This window comes from Lethenteron reissneri, chromosome 42 (genome assembly GCF_015708825.2).
Source record: "Lethenteron reissneri isolate LAM-NWPU_2019-01 chromosome 42, ASM1570882v1, whole genome shotgun sequence".
Taxonomy (NCBI): Eukaryota; Metazoa; Chordata; class Hyperoartia; order Petromyzontiformes; family Petromyzontidae; genus Lethenteron; species Lethenteron reissneri.
Genome location: NC_083820.1, coordinates 9,821,986 through 9,843,610, shown reverse-complemented (window position 1 = coordinate 9,843,610; position 21,625 = coordinate 9,821,986). Strand labels below are relative to the sequence as shown.

Below are 21,625 nucleotides of genomic sequence, written 5' to 3'. Positions count from 1 at the left end.
GGGGCCTGTTGTGCCGCGACGTGAAATTTCGTGAGCACCAGACAATTGGCCAAGAGGTATAACCACTTTTATTGCTTTAAACTTTCCACGCGTACATATATATATGCATCATCTCTATGTGTGCGTGTCGCGTGGTCTATCTCGTGGTATTGCTGGACGATACGCGATTCATGCAGGCAGGCTGTGTGCGGAGAGGGCTGCGCGCTTGTCCGTGCGCGCGTTTCGCCCGGGGCACGCGGAACGTCGAGACGACGCCAACTCGTCAAGTTTCGTTGCAGACAGCGGGTGGAGCGAGCGGGGAAATCGCAGGGCCACGTGCATCCCCCCCGCCCCCGTGCCGTTACATTTTTTTTGTCTTGCACTTTAAAGAGCAACGCGTGCGGGGATGCCGTGCGGGGCGCAATCGCGAACCGATGGGGGGGGGACGGGCGGCTCGACTCCACGCGGTCGATCCACCGCTCGCCTATTGAGAAATACGTACGCGTCTCGACCCATCGTTAGATCAAACATCTTCCAAATAGATTTCGATTCATATTCGAAAGAACAGCACTCATTCGAATCGAAAAATGTATTTGGAGTCCCGGGATGGTGTTTGTCTAAATTTAGAGTGTTTATCCCGTAAATCGATCGGGTTTAACATAAGGAAAACAGGCGCCACGTGCCGAATGGGAACAGACATGGATTTCTTTAAAACTTGCTGTTGTGAGAATCTATGAAATACACAAGTCCTTAGCACAGCTTGGAAACTTCCTATTCGCTACCTACAGCAAGTCGGTAGCGTCATACGCGCATACATTTAATTGAATCAAGTTTCTGCGCCTAAAACCAGACGTGTAATGTTTAGTAAATGTTTATTTGACGTGCATAACATCTACTTCGCTCACCTATGGTGATGGCAACACGGGGAGTGAAAGTACGCCACTCACGACAAGCGGCGTGGTGTGGTGGTTGCTACGGGGCCTGGTGCAAGGGATGGATTTCCCACCTCTTCGTAGTCTGACGACTGAACTTCCTTGTGGGGGGGGGCATGGGGCTCTGGTGCAGTTGCACTACCTGCACACTCCATAACCACACCCAGGGATTCATTTCGGCGGGGAGTGTGTAGGCTGGCGGGCCCAAAAATATATTCGCACTCTGCACATCGCGTCCAGGAGAGCTCTCGCCATGGCCGCAGCTACCGCTGCACACGTGCCACCTTCTGCCCAGTCTAAGCGGTGACCTGCAAGTCATTCGGTGAGATATTAAGCCGTGCAGCTTCGGACGTGGCGAGATCGGACGTGGTGGGAGGGCGAGTCACCTCGCTCCGGACCTGCCTCCTCACCATCCGCGACCTCGCTCGCCCGCCCGCTCGCCCGCTCGCTCGCCCGCTCGCTCGCCCGCTCGCCCGCGCTCAGTCGACGTGCAGTTGCTTGCTGCCCATGACGATCATGCCAGCCAGCCAGGGTGGCAGGAAGAGCCCCAGGGTGCCCATCATGCACACGATGATGAAGGTCCACAGGAAGATCCTGTCCACCACCATCGCCACGTACTTCCAGTCTTGCTTAACCTGCACGGGGTGGGATGGGACGGTGGAGAGAGCGTCACAACAGCAAGGACACGAGTTCAATTCCCGACTCGGGCATCTTCCAGTGTGAAGTTTGTATGCTCCTCGCCCTGTTCTGTATGGGGCTTCCTCGGGGTTTACGTGTTCTGCTTCCTCCCATCGCTACCACAAACAGAATGTAAAATGGTATTGGCCGAAACATGCCAAGGCAGAAAAACGACCTTGCATATTACTCAATTGGGAGTACACAAAGGAACGTCGGCTCCTATTGGGGAAAAAAACGTGGCAGGATCCTCCTGAAAAGGAGCATTGAGACTCAGTGAGGCTTTCCTTGGTAAACAAGCAGAACAATCGTAGGGATCTGGAGATTACAAAGGCGCGCATTTCCCCCCCCTGTATTTTAAATCAATAGTTGGGGAGTTCGTCTTGTATCCCAGTAGCATGGTTGGCTACGTAGGGTGCGAAAGAAGTGCAACATACAGCTGTGTGTGCGGATTAACAGATTTATAAAAAAAAATATTGACAGCAGGCACAGGTTTTGGGGTGCGTCTTACTTTTCCCCTGGTCTGCAGAAAACGATAATACGTATGGACCATTGGCAGGGAGGCTACGATCCATGGGCTAAACATTGCCCGTGACTTCATTTCACACAACAACGAGAGACCTAACGCTTCGAAACGGACCACAAATGTGATTCATCCGTCACCAGAGACATCTTAGCCACACTCGGGCTTTAACGTCAGCCACAGCCCTCCAGGGCTGAGGTCCAAGGGTCTGGGGGAGGTGGGGGGAGGGGGGGGGCGGTTTGGGTTGCCCAGGAAAATATTCCATGAAAATTAAGTCCTGGCCGCACCAATCGGGTCCTAGAGGGGAATACATTTTTTTTGCTAAGTTTAGTATGCTCAGCTACATCTGTCTCTGAAAGTCCCGCGCGCAGTGGCAGGTGACGAGGTGACGAGGTGAAACGTGATGGTTAGCGCGCTGCGCTACGAACCCAGCGGCCCGAGTTCGATTCCCGCGCATGGCCAACACCAGTTACGATTATCTGAACCGGTCCTGGGCTTCCCTAGATCGACTCAGCCTCAAATGAGTACCTGGTGTGGTGCGTAAACATCGCCACTGGGGAGACAAAGGCGGCCGGCCGATGTGCTGGCCACCCACCCCCTCGTGTGCTGTGCCGACCTTCATAGGTGCTGCTTGCTAACAACCCTTGTCCCAACAGTCTCTGATCTTTGTCTTTGTTTGGCCCTTTCACGGGTGATTAAAAGTCCTACTCTGCCTTCAGACACAAGCCGGTCGCATCGCGACTCCTTGGGCCATTTTCAACGTTCTCGTTCTCAAGTTTGCTTCAGGCCGAGCGAGCCGGTCGGTTGGTAGGGGCCCCCAACTTTGGGCGGATAGATAATTTGCACGGCGGCTTCTTGAGCCACACACAACACACAGAACACACACACACAACACACACACAACACACAGACACAACACATACACAACACACACAACACACAGACACAACATACACACAACACACAAACAACACACAGACACAACACACAGACACAACACATAGACACACACAACACACACAACACACACAACACACAGACACAACACACACAACACACAACAACACACAGACACACACACACAACACATACAACACACACAGCACACAGACACAACACAGACACCACACATAACACACACAACACACACAACACAGACACAACACACACAACACACACACACAACACACAGACACAACACACACACACAACACACACACACAACACACAGACACAACACATACAACACACACAACACACACACAACACGCACACAACACACAGACACAACACACACACAACACACACACACACCACACACACAGACACAACACACAACACACAGACACAACACACAGACGCACACAACACGCCCGAGAGCATTTTCCGCGTTCTCACGATTTTCCGATCTATAATCGTGAGAGCCATGAACGCCGCTCACCATCTCCTGGCTTTTGGGAACCGGGGGGGGTGGGGGGGGGCGCGGAAAACCTCAATAAATCTACGGCGCCGATCTTATAGGTCGAGGACCCCCGGGTAATGGGCCCGAATTGACGCTAATGGTAATTTATCGCGGAGCCAGCTCAGCACGAAAGAGCCGGCGACGATAGATAACAGTGCGATTTACAGGCTCTATTCACGCTCTCGCACCCCCAGATCTCCCGGTGCGGCCTCGAGTTTCGGAGATGGAGAATTCACGGAGCAGCGCCGACGTAAATTGCCACGAACGCGGTCGAACCGTATCGATAATAGCAATGGCGAGATGTTAACTACCTCGCCTGGTATACAGGAGGTTGTGGGATCGATCCCGACCCTTGACGCCTGCTGCTGTATATTTGTAGTTTCAGTGCCTCTCTCTCTCATCATCATGGTGGCTAGGAGATGTTAACTACTTCGCCTGGTACACAGGAGGTTGTGGGATCGATCCCGACCCTTGATGCCTGCTGCTGTATACTACTTCGCCTGGTACACAGGAGGTTGTGGGATCGATCCCGACCCTTGACGCCTGCTGCTGTAGATTTGGCGTTTGCGTGTCTCTCTCTCCGCGTCGTCCCGTTTTCCCCTCCACATTTAGAATCAACATCACGCGTGTGGAGCATTTGGCTGCGATGCATTTCCACGCGATGATAAGCCACTTCGGTTGGGCTATCATTCGTGGCCAGGTCGCTTTTGAAAAAGAGTTACACAGCTCAATGGGCCTTATCTGGTAAAAAAAAATAATGTTTAAATGTGTTCAGTTTTAGCAGGATTTGAAGCTTTCGTGACTGCAGAAAAAAAAAATATTTTTATACCTACGTGACTTTACCGAAAGAACCAAAGAGTATAGTTTTAGCATGTTGTACATGCACAGCACATTTTATATATATACGGACCATACTTCACCAGGCTGGTGAGTGCGGATTGAGGCGAAGGTGTGGGGGGTTGTGGGGGGACATCAATGGGTGTTGCTGCACCGCCCCCTGCTGCTCACATTGTCTACTGCACCTCGCCATGGACCCACGGTGGCGGTCACCCGACCCCAGCGCTGTCCAGGCTCTGAGCAGGCTCAACCCCTGCTTAGCTTCGCAAGGCCTGACAAGATCGGGCGCGTCGCGGGTGAGTTGGTCGTGGGAGGAAGGTGGCGCCGCTGTGAAAATTCACGGCGTCATTTCTTCGTGAAAGGTGTTGGTTGGCGAGTCTGAACGCACGCTGAGTGGAACTGACCAGACAACTCAACGCAGGGGCCTGCTGGTAACCCACCCAGACGTAGACATGATACAAATACATTATCAGCCATGGTCGATCCACTGCTGGATGAAGGCTCCTTCCCCCCTCGATCCAAGCATACGTCTCCGCGCTCCTTTGCACAATTTTCAGTTGTTGTTCCCTGTAATTCGGGAACGACCACGTGTCGTTCATTGGTAGCCTGCATCAAATTACGGTGACGTAATTTGATCTTGTTTTTCCCAACTCTGCCTGTGTCCGGCTCCTCGTCCAATTCATAGCCGGAGCGAAGTGGAGCACTTCTCTCACCACGACCCCAACCCAGAGTCACAACGAGACATGGTGTGTCCCCACACCGCTCCTCCACTGCCACCCCCCCCCCCTACTGCGGTACCCACCCATGAAAAACTTAGGCACCAATACTCGCTCCATTGCCAACATTTCGGCAACACATTCGGACGGCCCTTGCCTGTCCCCCCCACCCGCCCTTGCCACGACACCACCACCACCACCCAACCCGGACTCCCTGCGGTGCGCCCTGCCGTGACCGGAGGACACAGCCCCAGTCGAAGTGACACGAGCCCAGGGCGCCGCGTTACCGACAAGTCGGCGTCCTCCGCGCGCAGGTGGTTGGCGATGTACTGCACCCCCTCTACGGCCAGCAGCAGGTTCCGCGAGAAGGCGCAGCGGCTGCAGTCCGCGTAGTCGTCTCCGCGAGACGACGGAGAGGGAGGAGCAGGAGGAGGCGTGAGCTGTTGGCAAAGCGGAGGGAGAGACGGCGCGAACCCGCACGCCGTCGGCGACTCGCGGACGGCGGCGGCGGCGTCGGTCGAGAGGTCCTCGCGGGAGCGGCGCGGCGGCGGCGGCGGCGACGGTGGCGCGCCGAGCCTCCCGGGCAGCCCCCGGGCCCTCTCGGCGACGTCCCCCGAGACGTCGCCGGCGATGACGGCGGCGGCCCCCGGGGCCTCGTCCGCCACGGCCGGGGCGAGGGCGGCAGCGGCTGCGGCCGCCTCGGCCTCGGCCACGCTCTGGGGCCTCCTCATGACGAGCCAGCGGGGGACGCGGTCGAGGAAGACGCGGCGCACCCAGCGCGGCATGCAGTGGGTGCCGCGCGAGCGGTGGTGCACGTTGAGCACGAACACCGTGATGACGATGGAGAGCGTGACGAAGATCATGGTGAAGAGGAGGTACTCGCCGATGAGCGGGATGACGAGCGACGTGGACGGGATGATCTCGGTGATGAGCAGCAGGAAGACGGAGAGCGACAGCAGCACGGAGATGCACAGGGTGATCTTCTCGCCGCAGTCCGAGGGCAGGTAGAAGACGAGCACGGTGAGGCACGAGATGAGCAGGCAGGGCACGATGAGGTTGATGGTGTAGAAGAGCGGCAGGCGGCGGATGATGAACGAGTAGGTGATGTCGGGGTAGATCTGCGGGCAGCAGTCGTACTTCTTGGTGTTGTACGTGCCCACGGCGTGCACGATGGCCCACTCGCCGCTCTCCCAGTAGTCCTTGAGGTCCACGTTGCGGCCCATGCTCTTGAGGTCGATCGTGGCCTTGTCGTAGGTCCACGAGCCGAACTTCATGGTGCAGTTCTGCTGGTCGAACGGGAAGAAGGTGACGTCGATGCTGCAGGAGCTCTTGTAGATGGCGGGCGGCGTCCAGCGCACCGTGCCGTTGTGGTGCACGTTCGCCTTGGTCATGTGCGTCACGATGAAGTCGCCGTCGGCGCTGCGACCGTCGCGGGCGGAGGGAGAGACGGCGAACGCAACGCTCCGATTAGCGGCGCGGTTTGGATACGTACGGAACGGTAGGAAGTTGGACGTACGTAAACGGACGTACGTAAACGTGCATACGTAAGGGGCCGTCCATAAATGACGTCGCGCGATTTTGGACGATTTTTGACCCCCCCCCCACCCCCATCGTCACACGGCGTCACAAAAAGGCAGACCCCCCCCTCAAATATGACGTCACAAAGCTCTGCCCCCCCCCCCCCCCCAAAAAAAATAAAACATGCTTCAAATCGCTTTAAACTATTGTCATTGTAGTGCGTATTTAATGTGGCGCTGTACTCTGATGTTGTAGGAGAAAACATTTATTAAAAAGTATATTTAATAGAGTAGAACGTGTTGTGTATATTTATTTAAAGTTGCGCATTTTGATGTGATGTCACATTTCTCAACCCCCCCCCCCCTCGTCACACATCGTCACAAACGTCTGACCCCTCCCCCCCTTAGGTGCGTGACGTCATTTATGGATGGCCCCTAAACGTGCGTACGTACGTGACGCAAACGGGACAATCGGGACACAATCAGAAATTACGAAACTATACCGGCCATTCCTCGATTTACGAATTCCCGATTATTGCGAATTTCCGCTTGGACGAAATTTGAATTGCGCCCCATGAACAAGAGGCCTCTGGGTCGGCGGCTCGCCGCGCGCTGTTGACCCCGCATGCCCGCGTCCTCCTCCCAGTGGGCACACAACGTTTGCTAGCGCGTCCTCCACAGTGTGCGTCCCCGAATCTGTCACGTTATTTGTCATTTGCCCCGAGCGCCCTTCAACGCGATGAGCGAGCGGACATCAAACGTCGCCGGCAATTACTCCGGCGCAGAAATCTCGGCGAGCGAGAGCGGTAAAGCCCGGTCACGAAAATGGACATCGTGAAGAAGGGAGAACGCTTGGCGGAGCGAGGCAGTATGGTCTGTGCTCTCAAAACGCGGTAGCAGCGTCGCTGACGAACGCAAATCGCATTATAACACACAGTCCGCGATAACACGGTGAGACGGGTAGGCAGGTAGCATCTAGAAGGATCCAGCAGCATCCCGCTGCCGTGTGCGATGCTACGCCGAGGCAGCCGTACGACCGCTTTATTCCGACTTCGCGCGACGTAGCTCTGTTCACTCAATCGCGTGATATCCAATTCGCATCCGCGTTATAATAAAAAAATGTGTTTCCGAATACATTCATCACGTTATAGAAACTGTTTATTTGACCAGGTAAAGCCAACTGAGCTATGAAGATCTTTTCCAGAAGCGACCTGGCCACAAATGATAGCCCAACGAAGTGGCTTATCACGTGGAGGTTAATAGTAGCCAAATCATCTAAACGCACGTTGATTCTAAATGTGGAGGGGAAAACCGGAGGACTCGGAGAAAAATCCATACGACCACGGGAAGAAAGAACACACAAACTCCAAACATACAGCAGGCATCAGGGTTGGGATAGAACCCACGACCTCCTGTATACCAGGCGATGTAGTCAACATCTCGTCACATTGGCGAGACGTTAACTCTAGATTTGAAGCTTTCGTGACTGCAAGGATTCAGACTCTTTGGTTTTTACGGTTGCGTCTATGAAAATTAGATTTATAGCTCATCGGATTCCTCCTGTAACAACTACGTCTTCTGATTCTCCCTGTAACAACTACGTCTTCTGATTCTCCTGTAACAACTACGTCATCTGATTCTCCTGTAACAACTACGTCTTCTGATTCTCCTGTAACAACTACGTCTTCTGATTTCCATGTAACAACTACGTCATCTGATTCTCCTGTAACAACTACGTCTTCTGATTCCCCTGTAACAACTACGTCTTCTGATTTCCATGTAACAACTACGTCTTCTGATTCTCCCTGTAACAACTACGTCTTCTGATTCTCCTGTAACAACTACGTCATCTGATGCCCCTCTAACAACTACGTCTTCTGATTCTCCCTGTAACAACTACGTCATCTGATTCTCCTGTAACAACTACGTCTTCTGATTCTCCTGTAACAACTACGTCATCTGATTCTCCTGTAACAACTACGTCTTCTGATTCTCCTGTAACAACTACGTCATCTGATTCTCCTGTAACAACTACGTCTTCTGATTCTCCCTGTAACAACTACGTCTTCTGACTCTCCTGTAACAACTACGTCATCTGATTTCCATGTAACAACTACGTCTTCTGACTCCCCTGTAACAACTACGTCTTCTGACTCTCCTGTAACAACTACGTCATCTGATTTCCATGTAACAACTACGTCATCTGACTCTCCTGTAACAACTACGTCATCTGATTCTCCTGTAACAACTACGTCATCTGACTCTCCTGTAACAACTACGTCTTCTGATTCTCCTGTAACAACTACGTCTTCTGATTCTCCCTGTAACAACTACGTCATCTGATTCTCCTGTAACAACTACGTCTTCTGATTCTCCTGTAACAACTACGTCTTCTGATTATCCCTGTAACAACTACGTCATCTGATTCTCCTGTAACAACTACGTCATCTGATTTCCATGTAACAACTACGTCTTCTGATTGTGATGTCGAGATGGCTGTCGGTCGCACGGCGAGGGGGCACCACCCACTTGTTGTAGAGGACGATGTCCGGGATCCAGATCATCTCGGAGGGCACCCGCAGGGACGTGACGTTGGCGTACTCGGTGGGATCCCAGCGCAGCTTGTAGTCGTGCCACTCCTGCGCAATAACGACGGCAACAGCGATCGAGTGTGCAGGCGGTGCAACTGCAGTGGTGTCAACTTTTGGCCCCGGACTAGGAGGCGTGGGGGCGCCCATTCCTTTGCTTGCAGCAGGCCCCACGCTCACCACGCTCACCAACATCGTCACCGCACGCTCACCACGCTCACCAACATCGTCACCGCACACCACGCTCACCAACATCGTCACCGCACACTCACCACTCTCACCACGCACCACGCTCACCACGCACCACGCTAACCACGCTCACCACACTCATCACGCACCACACTCACCACGCTCACCACGCTCATCACCCACCACACTCACCACACTCACCACTCTCACCACGCTCAGCACGCTCACCACACTCACCATGCACCACGCACCACACTCACCACGCACCACGCTCACCACGCTCGCCACTCTCACCACGCTCACCACGCTCACCACTCTCACCACGCACCACACTCACCACGCACCACGCTCACCACGCTCGCCACTCTCACCACGCTCACCACGCTCAGCACGCTCACCACACTCACCACGCACCACGCACCACACTCACCACGCACCACGCTCACCACGCTCGCCACTCTCACCACGCTCACCACACTCACCACGCACCACGCACCACACTCACCACGCACCACGCTCGCCACTCTCACCACGCTCACTACGCTCACCACTCTCACCACGCACCACGCTTACCACGCTCACCACGCTCACCACGCTTACCACGCTCACCACGCTCACCACGCACCTGCTTGAGCCAGACGTTCGTCGTCATCATCTGGTTCTTCTCGTCCTGCGGGGAGAGACGCGGACACAGGGCGGGCAGCCGGGTCACAATCGTGCCGCTTGACCAAAGCCGTCCCCTAGGGCAGGGGTCGGCAACCTACGGCTCCGGAGCCGCATGCGGCTCTTTACGGGCTGCTTTTTGACGATATGTACGTATGTACTCAGATGCATTGCGGCTCTTGAAATACTGACTTTTGTACCGAATTGGAAAGAAATGGCTCTTCTTGTTATTTTGGTTGCCGACCCCTGCCCTAGGGGTACACGGCGGACGGGGGGTGGGTGGAGGGGGAGGGCACCGCCCCGGGCCCCTCGCTTTGGGGGGGGAGGGGGGGGCGCATTTCGACGTCACGGTGTCAGATGTCACGCTTACGGTTCGGTTTGAAGGCGTCAAGAGGGCCTACACGGTGGCATTTTGCTCCGCAACCCTCACCCCCCTCACCCCCCCACCCGTCAGCCCCCCCGACAGATTGACGGCCCTGCCAGTGACATCCGATTGGCACGAGTTGTCACATCGCGTGCACCCTCTCTAATTGCTCTAAGGTTGACGCCTATTTCACTGCGATAGACTTCTCGATGGTGACATCTTGGTCAGTGCCAGGCACCGTCTCGGGCACCGGGGAATCTTGGCAACAGTCAAAGGGCCACTTCGTACCGTTCCATTGGAACGCTGGGTCTGTGAGTGGCTTTGAGGCCGTCCATAAATGACGTCACGCGATTTTGGACCATTTTTGACCCCCCCCCCCCTTCGTCACACGGCGTCACAAAAAGTCAGACCCCCCCCCCCTCAAATATGACGTCACGAAGCTCTGCCCCCCCCCTCCCCCCCCAAAAAAAAACATGCTTCAAATCGCTTTAAACTATTGTCATTGTAGTGCGTATTTAATGTGGCGCTGCACTCTGATGTTGTAGGAGAATTAGTTTTACTAAAAGTCTATTTAATTAAGTAGAACGTGTTGTCTATATTTATTTAAAGATGCGCATTTTGATGTGACGTCACATTTCTCACCCCCCCTCCCCTCGTCACACATCGTCACAAATGTCTGATCCCCCCCCTAGGTGCGTGACGTCATTTATGGACGGCCCCTTGGTCTGTACGCACACGCGAAGCGAAACGCGACTGCGCAGTGTGTAGCGTTCAAATCCAATCGCCCGATGTACTCCAAGTCGATACGGACCCATCACGCCGCGTCTCATCGGAGATTAGGAAGCTAAGCAGGTCTGGGCCTGCTGAGAGCTTGGGATGAGGGATTTGGTTGGTGCTAGGATGGGTCACCAGCATCAGTGCTTGCCAGGTGTTGTAGGCGTGGGGCTGCGAGGTATTGCCAAGAGATGGCAGATGGCATCGCTGTGTGTCAACCCCCTCTGGTGGACATCTGTGAAATAGAGCTTTATAGCTAATCGGATTCCTCCGGGATGACGAAGTATTCTGATTCTGTGTTGGTGGGTTTTCTCCGGAGTCTCTGGTTTTCCTTCCATGTCAAGGGCAATCTTTAAACGGCACATATATTTTATGCAGCATTATAATAATAATAACCTGCAGTATTTTATAAAGAATAATAATAATGTTCAGGTTTGTATCAATAATCCAGTGCTGGATGAATGCTTCCTCGGCAACAAGTCGGTCCATGGGGGTTATGTGGCCATACTTCATCAGCATGGGTAGTGTGGTTTGAGGGTAGTGTGGGTTGAGGGTAGTGTGGGTTAAGGGTAGTGTGGGTTGAGGGTAGTGTGGGTTGAGGGTAGTGTGGGTTGTGGGTAGTGTGGGCAAGGATCCTATGATTCGCCACTGATTTTATCCGCGTCCAGAAATTGAACTTAAGCGGCCGGGCACCGTGTGCGCTAACCACTGCGCCACCACTCCACATCAATGTTTCGTTGCTGTTTATTACTCACGCGAATGTGACAATGCGTCAGTGTGTCGCGGGCCGGTGACCCCCGGCGACCTGAGTTCAACGGCTAACCATCAATAGCGAGTGGTATGTGTACCGGGCCACGCACGGTGACCGGACTGGTGAAGTATGCTCAGAATCAACCATGCCTCCCCTCCCCAGGCCTTCATCCAGCATAGGGTCGAAAAAAAGCGGGCTGTAAATTCCAAGTATTTCTTCTCGTGAGGCTTAAGAATCGATATTATTCAATTACTGGATTCGAAGCTTTCAATTACTCTGAACGCATCCACGTATGCACCCTTATTTTACATGACCACGTCAACCGCTAGAGGCCGCTACATCCACCACACATTCGTAGACCGGACGGGATCATTTTGTAAAGAATCGTTTGTTGAATCAAATCGCGATGATTCATCGGAATCGGCAGCGAGTGGGTGGTGGTGGTGGAGGAATTAGTCTAACTCCGGATTAACTAAGGACAGTGACGGTTATCTGAGTAGCAAAAGTAGCTACATATGTAGTAGCTATTACATGTGTAGTAGCTACGGGCCCCGCACTTTCAAGGGCCCCGCGCTAAATGCGTTCAAGCTATCAATTCCTGTTCAATGATTCTGCACTTGCTCTATTACTATAGTACTATACTGCCTTCAACTTTTATGAACGACTGGGTGTTTAAGGTTAGCGATTATCCGGCTGCATAGCAAATGAAAGAATACAATTTCTTTACTATGCAAGTGAAACATTAATGTGTTTTAATATTTACGTGTTTTTTTTATTTAGCTCCCCTTTATAACATATGCTACAGGCCCCGCACTAGCTTAATCCGGCACTGACTATAATTTTTTTACACATCCCATCAGCTGCACGGCTCCCTGCTAGAGGCCATCATTTCAGCAGCGGTGGTTCAAAACACCCACAAGCAAAACTCTGTAGCGGCTTTGAGCAAGCCAGAGTCCGGCAAGCTCGAAGCAACGATGGCGAGCGGCCAAGCTGGTGTTTGTACGACAGGAGCCTCCAATTCATTGCGAGTTGAACTTCTTTCGCGCCGTACGTGGCCCAATCGGAGATGATTATGTTGTTGTGTGTCGTGTGAAGGAGGAAGTTTTTTTTTTATTCCCGAGGGCTAAGTGGCGGTGACCTCACCACGGCGCTTGTGCCAGGCTAGGTGCGCTTTGAGGCCACGTGAAGTGTCGAAGGCTCGCTGGCAGAGGAAGACCCAGGTGCCAACCACACATTAACATGCACACATATAGCAGAGTTATCCAGCGATAACGAAAAGTAATATTATTCATCACCTTCACGAGGTGACTGAGCGTGCAACAACAACAACAACACAGACACGCGGTGTTTCTCCTCTAGTAACCGATTAGTGCGGCTAAGATTGTCTCCAAGTGACAAGTGCCTTATTCTCCGGATTGTAAGACGCACGCCACGCGACTGATCCCCGGGTCAAAGAAGGTGAAACCAATCTGGCCACACGCACAGACGCGCGCAAACTCTAACCGGACTACGAGACGCAAACAAAAAATACAGACGCGAAAATGTGCGTCTTTTTTCATACGCAGAAGACGGTGACATCGCCTTCGCGGGGACGTTGTCGAAGTGATAGTGGCCGGGGTGGTGGGTGAGGGTGGTGGGTGGGGAGCGGTGGTGGTGGTGGGGGGTGGTGGGTAGGGGAGGTGGTGGTGGGGGGGTGGTGGGTGGGGAGCGGTAGTGTAGCGGTTAGCGCTACGCTGTGCTACGAACCCGGCGACCCGTGTTCGATTCCCCCCCACGGCCAACATCAGTGACGATTATCTGAACCGGTCTTGGGCCTCCCCTAGCTCGACTCAGCCTCAAATGAGTACCTGGTACGGTACGTAAACATCGCCACTGGGGAGACAAAGGCGGTCGGGCGTGGTATTGACCACCTGCCCCCTCGTGTGCCGTGCCGGCCTTCATAGGTGCTCGCTAACAGCACTTGCCCCAACAGTCTGTTAAGGTATTCTTAGGTTTTTTCGGTAAAGTCACGTAGGTAAAAAATAAAAATTAATAAAAGTAAAATAAAATAAAAATCACGACGTTTCGGAGGCAACACAAGCTTCCGTCTTCAGGTGGAACCGTCACAGCCCGACAGCTGTATCAAGTAAGACAGAAGCTTGTGTTGCCTCCGAAACGTCGTGATTTTTATTTTATTTTACTTTTATTATTTTATTTTACCAACGTGACTTTACCGAAAAAAACCTAAGAATATGAATCCTTGCAGTCACGAAAGCTTCAAATCTAGAATTAAAGTCTGTTAAGGCTATACGGGGGATCTTTGTCTTTTGGTGGGTGGGGGGTGGTGGGTGGGTGGGGGGTGGTGGGTGGGTGGGGGGTGGTGGATGGGTGGGGGGTCCTTGCTGGCTACGGGGCCGCGTGAAATGAAGTCGCGGCATCCCCGTCTGACCCGCGGGCAGCACCGCCCTTGCCCCTTGCCCCACCGCCGGTGTGTGTCGTGCAGCGCGGCGGAGTCGCTCACCACGTCGATGAGCTGCGCGATGGAGAGTCCGAACTTCACGTCCACCACGTCGGAGACGTTGGCCACGGGACGTGACCACTTGTTGTAGCGCCTGAAGAGGCGGCGGAAGAGGCGGCTCTCGGCATGGGAGCGGCCCTGGTGGATGCCCTGACACAGCGCTGGCCGCAAATCCCACCCGGCGGCAGAGATTTACAAAAAAATTAACCCGTAAAAACAAAGTTTTTCACTATAAATCCTTTATGTGCGTGGCATCGGTTTTATTTTATTATTCATTTCTGTTTTTCTTGAGTAAGAGTTTCATTTTTATCACATTTGTATTTTAAATTAAATATGAAAAAAAAATTCCTAAAAAGTGGAAAATTTTTGAAAAAATTTTTTTCACGAAAATAAATTGTCACGCACAACGAGTCTGTGTGCAAAATGTCAGCTCGATTGGATCACGGGAAGTGGGTTAAAAAACGACCGAAATATTTTCACGGTCGTAAGCGTGCAAGCAAGCAAGCAAGTGAACTTAATATAAAGGATTTAAAAACAACAACAACAACAACATATTTGCATTCGTGGTGCTCAGCGGAGTTGCTGCCCGCGGTGAGCGGCGAGCGCGCTGGACCTTGCAGTGCAGAGGTCGCCGGCTCGATGCAACCTCCCGGCGCGCCAGTCGACACAATGGGGGGCAGGTTTCTTAAATCTCCCCCCCCTCCCCCCACTTACCCGACTTGCCAATCGACCGTGGTGAACGGATCGCACGTGGTGGAGTAAAGTGTGGGTACCCCCGCCTCGTCTGGCCAGCAGTGGATAGACGCTCCATCACGAGCATGGCGACGACGACGATGTTGAACCTGAGCTCCCGTGGCTCAGAGGCGCACCGGGGGGGGAGCGAGCGAGCGAGCGCAGTCTGACCTCTAGGTCGACTCGGCAGGCGAAACGCCGTCGTAAAATGCAATGATCGCCTACTTACTACATACGCCGACAAGCAGAGCCGTGCACTGAAATTCACGGGGTAATGAGGCTCCCGATCGTAAAGGAGTCCTGCTGCTGCCGCCGCTGATGATGCCGCTGATGATGATGCCGCTGATGATGATGCTGTTGATGATGATGCCGCTGATAATGATGCCGCTGATGATGATGCCGCTGATAATGATGCCGCTGATGATGATGCCGCTGATAATGATGCCGCTGATGATGATGACGCTGATAATGATGCCGCTGATGATGATGCCGTTGATGATGATGCCGCTGATGATGATGCCGTTGATGATGATGCCGCTGATGATGATGCCGCTAATGATGATGCCGCTGATGATGATGCCGCTGATGATGATGCCGCCAATGATGATGATGCTGCTGATGATGATGCCGCTGATGATGATGCCGCTGATGATGATGCCGTTGATGATGATGCCGCTGATGATGATGCCGCTGATGATGATGCTGTTAATGCCGCTGATGATGATGCTGCTGATGATGATGCCGCTGATGATGATGCCGCTGATGATGATGCCGCTAATGATGATGCCGTTGATGATGATGCCGCTGATGATGATGCCGCCGCTGATGATGCCGCTGATAATGATGCCGCTGATGATGATGCCGCTGATGATGATGCCGTTGATGATGATGCCGCTGATGATGATGCCACTGATGATGATGCCGTTGATGATGATGCTGTTGATGATGATGCCGCTGATGATGATGCCGCTGATGATGATGCTGTTGATGCCGCTGATGATGATGATGCTGCTGATGATGATGCCGCTGATGATGATGCCGCTGATGATGATGCCGTTGATGATGATGCCGCTGATGATGATGCTGTTGATGATGATGCTGTTGATGATGATGCTGTTGATGATGATGCCGCTGATTATGATGCCGCTGATGATGATGCCGCTGATGATGCTGTTGATGATGATGCCGTTGATGATGATGCCGCTGATGATGATGCTGTTGATGATGATGATGCCGTTGATGATGATGCTGCTGCTGATGATGCTGTTGATGATGCCGCTGATGATGATGCTGTTGATGATGATGATGCCGCTGATGATGATGCCGCTGATGATGATGCTGTTGATGATGATGCCGCTAATGATGATGCCGTTGATGATGATGCCGCCGATGATGATGCCGCCGATGATGATGCCGCCGATGATGATGCCGCTGATGATGATGCTGTTGATGATGCTGTTGATAATGATGCCGCTGATGATGATGCCGCCGATGATGATGCCGCTGATGATGATGCTGTTGATGTTCTTGCTTGAGATGGTTTGCTCGCAAACGTTTAACGCGCGCACCGCAACCAACTCACGATCGGCTTGCGGCGGGCGGTGACGCACGGCAGATTCACGAAGGCAACCGCGGCTACGAACCTCGACCGCCTGAGTTCGATTCCCCCAGCCATGGGGCTTCACCGCCGGTGGTGAGCGAGCGTCAGTTTGTATGAACCGGCCGTTCTGTTTGAGTATGGTTAAACATTTATACCTACGCGATCTGACCCAAAATACCGCTATTGTGGGTGCGTATCCGACAAGGCAAAGGTGCAGGACCTGAAAAGTCCTTGCTGACGCCACTGCCGGATGAAGAATCTCCGCTTGAGAGAGCTCTAGAGAAGACCTCTCGAGGGGACTTTGACCTCCTCTTACAAGATGACCCAGACGTCTTGGAAGAGACAGGGGTACCCATATCGATTGCTGAGTGGGCAGCGGCGTAGAGGAGGGTGGGTGGGGGGGGTGGAAGAATCTTGCTCGTAAAAATCTTGCTCGTTGTTTCAGCTTTCGCGCCGGGGAGATTGATTGTAGATTGCAAATCGTCCACTGTGCTAACACCACGGTAGCATCGTGCAGCAATAATAATGAATAATAGCGTTTGACTAAATCAAGTTGGAACGTCTGGCGGACTGTCTGTCTACCACGCGCCGCAATTCGCCTCGATCGCATGAAGTGACATCGACTAACTCGTACACGTGTTGCGGCCGTCATCCTCACATAGTCACATATGGCGCACAAAGACAAAGACCCCCCTTTATAGCCTTGACATACTTTTGGGGGCAAGTGCTGTTAGCGAGCACCTATAGAGGCCGGCACGGCACACGAGGAGGTGGGTGACCAGCACCACGCGCCCGTCCGCCTCTGTCTCCCCGGCGGCGATGTTTACACACCGCACCAGCTACTCATTTGAGGCTGAGACGACCTAGGGGAGGCCTACGACTGGTACCAGATAATCGTCGCTGGTGGGAATCGAACTCGGGTCGCCAGATTCGTAGTTGCAGCGCGCTAACCGCTTCACTATCGCTCGCACAGATTCTCCTCCGCATCCATCGGATGGGAGATCCACGCAAAGAGCACCGCACTGCCATCATGCCTGGCGCACACGTGGTCATCACACCATGCCTTCGATGTCACGGTTTGAAGGCAAGAGGTGGCCGCATTGTGGCATGGTCACTTCTCCACAGTATTCCAGGACAACCTAGTAGCCTGGTCTTGTTTAAATGAGGGGAGGGGGGAGGATATACACGAATTCAAGAGGGTTGGGTGCAATGGCACAATTCAGTAAATGTCAAACGAACGTTCGACAAATGTTAATTGTGAAACAGAATTAGCGTACTACGGAAATCCGACCTGCTGTTGTCTTATCGTGCATTCTGCTCTGGCCCCCGATGTAATTGAACAATGGTTGCGATGGCCAATTGTCCACAATTTTGTGCTAACATATATATTTTTTTTGACTAAGATTTTTAAAAGAGGATTTGGGGGGGGGGGTTAGCCTACAGGAGGAAGTGGGGGGGGGGGCTCAGCCCTCTCCAGCCCCCTCCGTGACGAGAACCACTCAAAACACGTGGGGCGATTGTCCTTTACGCAGCTGTGCGCCCGGCTTTTAAAGAATAAAAAATAATAATAAACCCGCTGGGATTCTCACGGATTCCGTGCGCTTCAGTTGAGCCCTTCACTTGCATAAGAGACGTTTTGGGTAATACGGCGGCTGCTGCTGCTGCAATTTTTTTCCCTGTTTCGACTGAAAACGCCTCTTGGTGAATGTCTTCACGAGCGCGTCAGCATCAGTGCGCGCTCATCGCGGTTGTTTTGATGATTTGTCATCACGGTGATTGTGATCGTGGTTGCGATGATGATCGCGATGACGGGGATGATTGTGACCACGCCGACGGTCGTGATGACGATCGTGATCATGATTGTGATGATGGTGGTGGTGGTTGCGATGACAGAAACCATCGTGATTGTTGATCATAATTATGATCGTGATTATTGTTTCGATGATTACGATGGTGACGCAGATGATTATGATCACGATTATTAGGGTTTACAAAAAACGCTTGCCTAAACACCCCAACAACTCAAACCGCCTTGCGTCACATATCATCTCCACCATTACAATTCTCTGCTGCAGTCTCGCCAAGGGGACCCCCCCCCGTGGCAGCTGTCACTGTGCGGCATAAGATGTACGCAGAGTCAGCCTACGAGCGGGAATGAGTCTGTCATTAAGGGGGGAGGGGGGGGGATGCGACGTGGCTTTATCAAATGTGCGAGTAATTTATCAAATGTGACGAGTTGGAGAGTGACGCCAGCACACGTGGCCAAATGCACCCGGTGTGATTATGATGATGATCGTGACGACGATGATGATGATGATGATGATTGTCACGGGGTGTCTCCCCCCCTCTTACCCGTGACCCCCAGCAGCGAAGCCAGGGTGAGAAGTCCACCCCGCATGGCCTCGGCTCACGGAGCCGCAGTCTATCCCAGAGCCTTGGTCTCCTCCCCTCCGTGACACCCGGACATTACTTTGATGAAGATGGCAAAGCGACCAAAACCATCACCGGCACTACGACTCAACGCTACTAATACTACTCACTGCCACCACCACTGCTGCTCACAACCACCACGACTACTATACCCACTGCTACGACCCAACCCCAATATCACGAAAACCGCTACGCACTACCACCACCACTACTCACTACCACCACTGCTCTACCCACTATCACTGCCACTTACATCACCACCCGCTATCATCAACATCATCACTCGCTGTCCACCAACACCACCACCACTATTCACTACCCACTGCCACTACCGACCACCACAACTACCTCCACTCAATAGTAGCACCATCTAGAACGGCGAGCTATTACAATCACCCCCTACCTACCACTCGCATCCACCACCAAGCATCAGCAGCATCAGCGAGGGGAACTTACGCTTGGCTGGGTTAAGCGCGCTCCCTCACCCCGCTCAGCAATGAGCAAGCCTCCCTCCCTGGCTCCTTGTCTCTCTCTGTCTCCGCGTCTCCGTCTCTGTCTCCGTGTCTCTCTGCGCCAGTGTCTCCCTCTCTCTCTGCCTCCCTGCGCCAGCGTCTCCCTCTCTCCACGTCTCCCCGCCCCCCTCCTTGTCACCCCCCGTGTTTTCCCTCCCCGCTTCCTCGTCTCCCGGTCCCCGTGTCTACCCTCCCTGCGCGTGCCTCCGCGTGCCTCCCTTCCTCGCCGCTGTCACTCGGACAGCGCCGCTGCCTCCTTGCCGCGGGTCGTCGTGCACGGCGCGCGCGTCGTCCCCATTGCCCCCCGCGCTGCCACGCTGCGAGACGAGCTGAAACCGCGCACGCAAAGGGATGTCCAGATGTCCACTGTGCGGGCGATCTAGAACGCGTCGACTTCCGTGGACATGTAACCCTAGCTCGAGACTGTGTGTCTGTGTGTGCACAAGTACAAGACAGCGTGGATCTTCTTCGTCGTCATAACCGTGATGAGTCACCGTTCCCTCCCTGAGTCGCTCGTGGCTTGCGCTGTTGCTGCTGCTGCTGCTTTGCTGCTGTCACTCGTGCCGGCTCGCAGAGGATTGGAGAGACACCGGTATGAGCACACGCACCCCTTGGCGTTGTGGGGGTGGGTGGGGTGGGGGGGGGTGAAAGGGTGGTGGGGGATATGCTGAGAGGGGCAGGAGAACTGTGCTCAGCCAGAAGCAGCAGTGGACCCAACCAACCGAGAGAGGGCATCCAAGACCACGGGGATCGTCACCGGGACGAGATGAGTTGCGAGTGCTCACTCTTCATCGGAGCTCTGTGCTTTCGGCGTTGTTCCGTACCGCAATGATGTCCGACGTTTTCGCTCCGCGTGCTGGGAGCTTCGTCAGGAAATGTATTCGGTGCTCTCCACGCGCTTGGAGCTTCAATCGCCAGTCATCAACAAATATCAAGTAAAACGTTAACAGTCGTCCTTAGTTATCATTCCCCCCGAAGGTTATCCAGTAATTATGAGCATTGTTCTACATCAATTATACTCTTTGGTTTTTTCGGTAAAATCACGTAGGTATAAAATAAATCACGACGATTCGGGCGCAACACAAGCGTCCATCATCAGGTGGGAAAGCATGGTCTGCTGCTGAGGCAGACTGTGTTAAAAGGTTTGAAATGGGTGTAGCTCATGGGTCATAAATAAGTGGCCGTGGCCAGTGATGTTACTGTGAGAAATTAGAGGGCACGGAAGTGGCTATGTTAATGTGAGAGATTAGAATGATGGTAATGTGAGAGATTAGAGGGCACGGTAGTGGCTATGTTAATGTGAGAGATTAGCATGATGTTAATGTGAGAAATTAGCATGTAACTGTATAAAAGAAGGATAAGAGCGGCCTCCTCGACAAGGGAGTGCAACCCAACGGGTGTAATCCGAAGGGCCTGTGAGCATGAGAGTGCAATACATAGGACATGTGAGCATGAGAGATCTAAGAGAGAGGCATAGAGAGAGAGAGACACAGAGAGTAGAAATAACAGCTGACATATGCAGGTTGGATGGAAACATCACAGTCAGTTAATAATTTACCTGGTTAATAACGTCCTTCTAATGATTGCTCCGTTTGTACCCATCCTCTCGGTTGAAGTTGTGTCTGTGTTTATATATCTAGATGACTTCTTGAACAAATCTCTGAAGGTAGCCAGTAGGTTTTCAGAGTACCTCGGTCTTGGAAAAAATCCATTTCGTGTGAGCCCGCAGCGTTAAAACAATGATCGGCGTCGGCAGGGGTATTGGTCCTACCGTGTTTCAGACCTGCCTTGTGTCCACGGACGATCTTACATGCTGATTTCTCACATTAACATCACTAGCCCCGGCCACTTCTTTATAACCCTTGGGCTACACCCATTTCAAAC

At 53.1% G+C, this 21,625-nt stretch overlaps 1 protein-coding gene across 1 annotated transcript; it reads right to left on the bottom strand.

Annotated features, from left to right (window-relative positions):
* Positions 1-50: 50 nt before the first annotated feature.
* CHRNA2 (cholinergic receptor nicotinic alpha 2 subunit) lies at positions 51-19,850 on the bottom strand. Its single transcript, XM_061569202.1, has 6 exons — positions 19,152-19,850; positions 14,471-14,628; positions 10,044-10,088; positions 9,171-9,280; positions 5,412-6,543; positions 51-1,546 (listed from the first exon to the last, which is right to left on the bottom strand). Exons 1-6 carry the CDS (start codon positions 19,195-19,197, stop codon positions 1,391-1,393), a joined length of 1,647 nt encoding a protein of 548 aa, XP_061425186.1. The 5' UTR covers positions 19,198-19,850; the 3' UTR covers positions 51-1,390.
* Between the last annotated feature and the right edge of the window lie 1,775 nt (positions 19,851-21,625).

What these genes read in the sequence shown, in the direction of transcription:
- CHRNA2 (XM_061569202.1), bottom strand. Translation starts at nt 19,197, where the DNA reads ATGCGGGGTGGACTTCTCACCCTGGCTTCGCTGCTGGGGGTCACGG. An exon ending in CGAACGTCTGGCTCAAGCAG is followed by an intron (nt 9,281 to 10,043) that starts GTGCGTGGTGAG and finishes GTTATTGCGCAG; the next exon opens with GAGTGGCACGACTACAAGCT. An exon ending in CGGAGGACGCCGACTTGTCG is followed by an intron (nt 1,547 to 5,411) that starts GTAACGCGGCGC and finishes CACCCCGTGCAG; the next exon opens with GTTAAGCAAGACTGGAAGTA.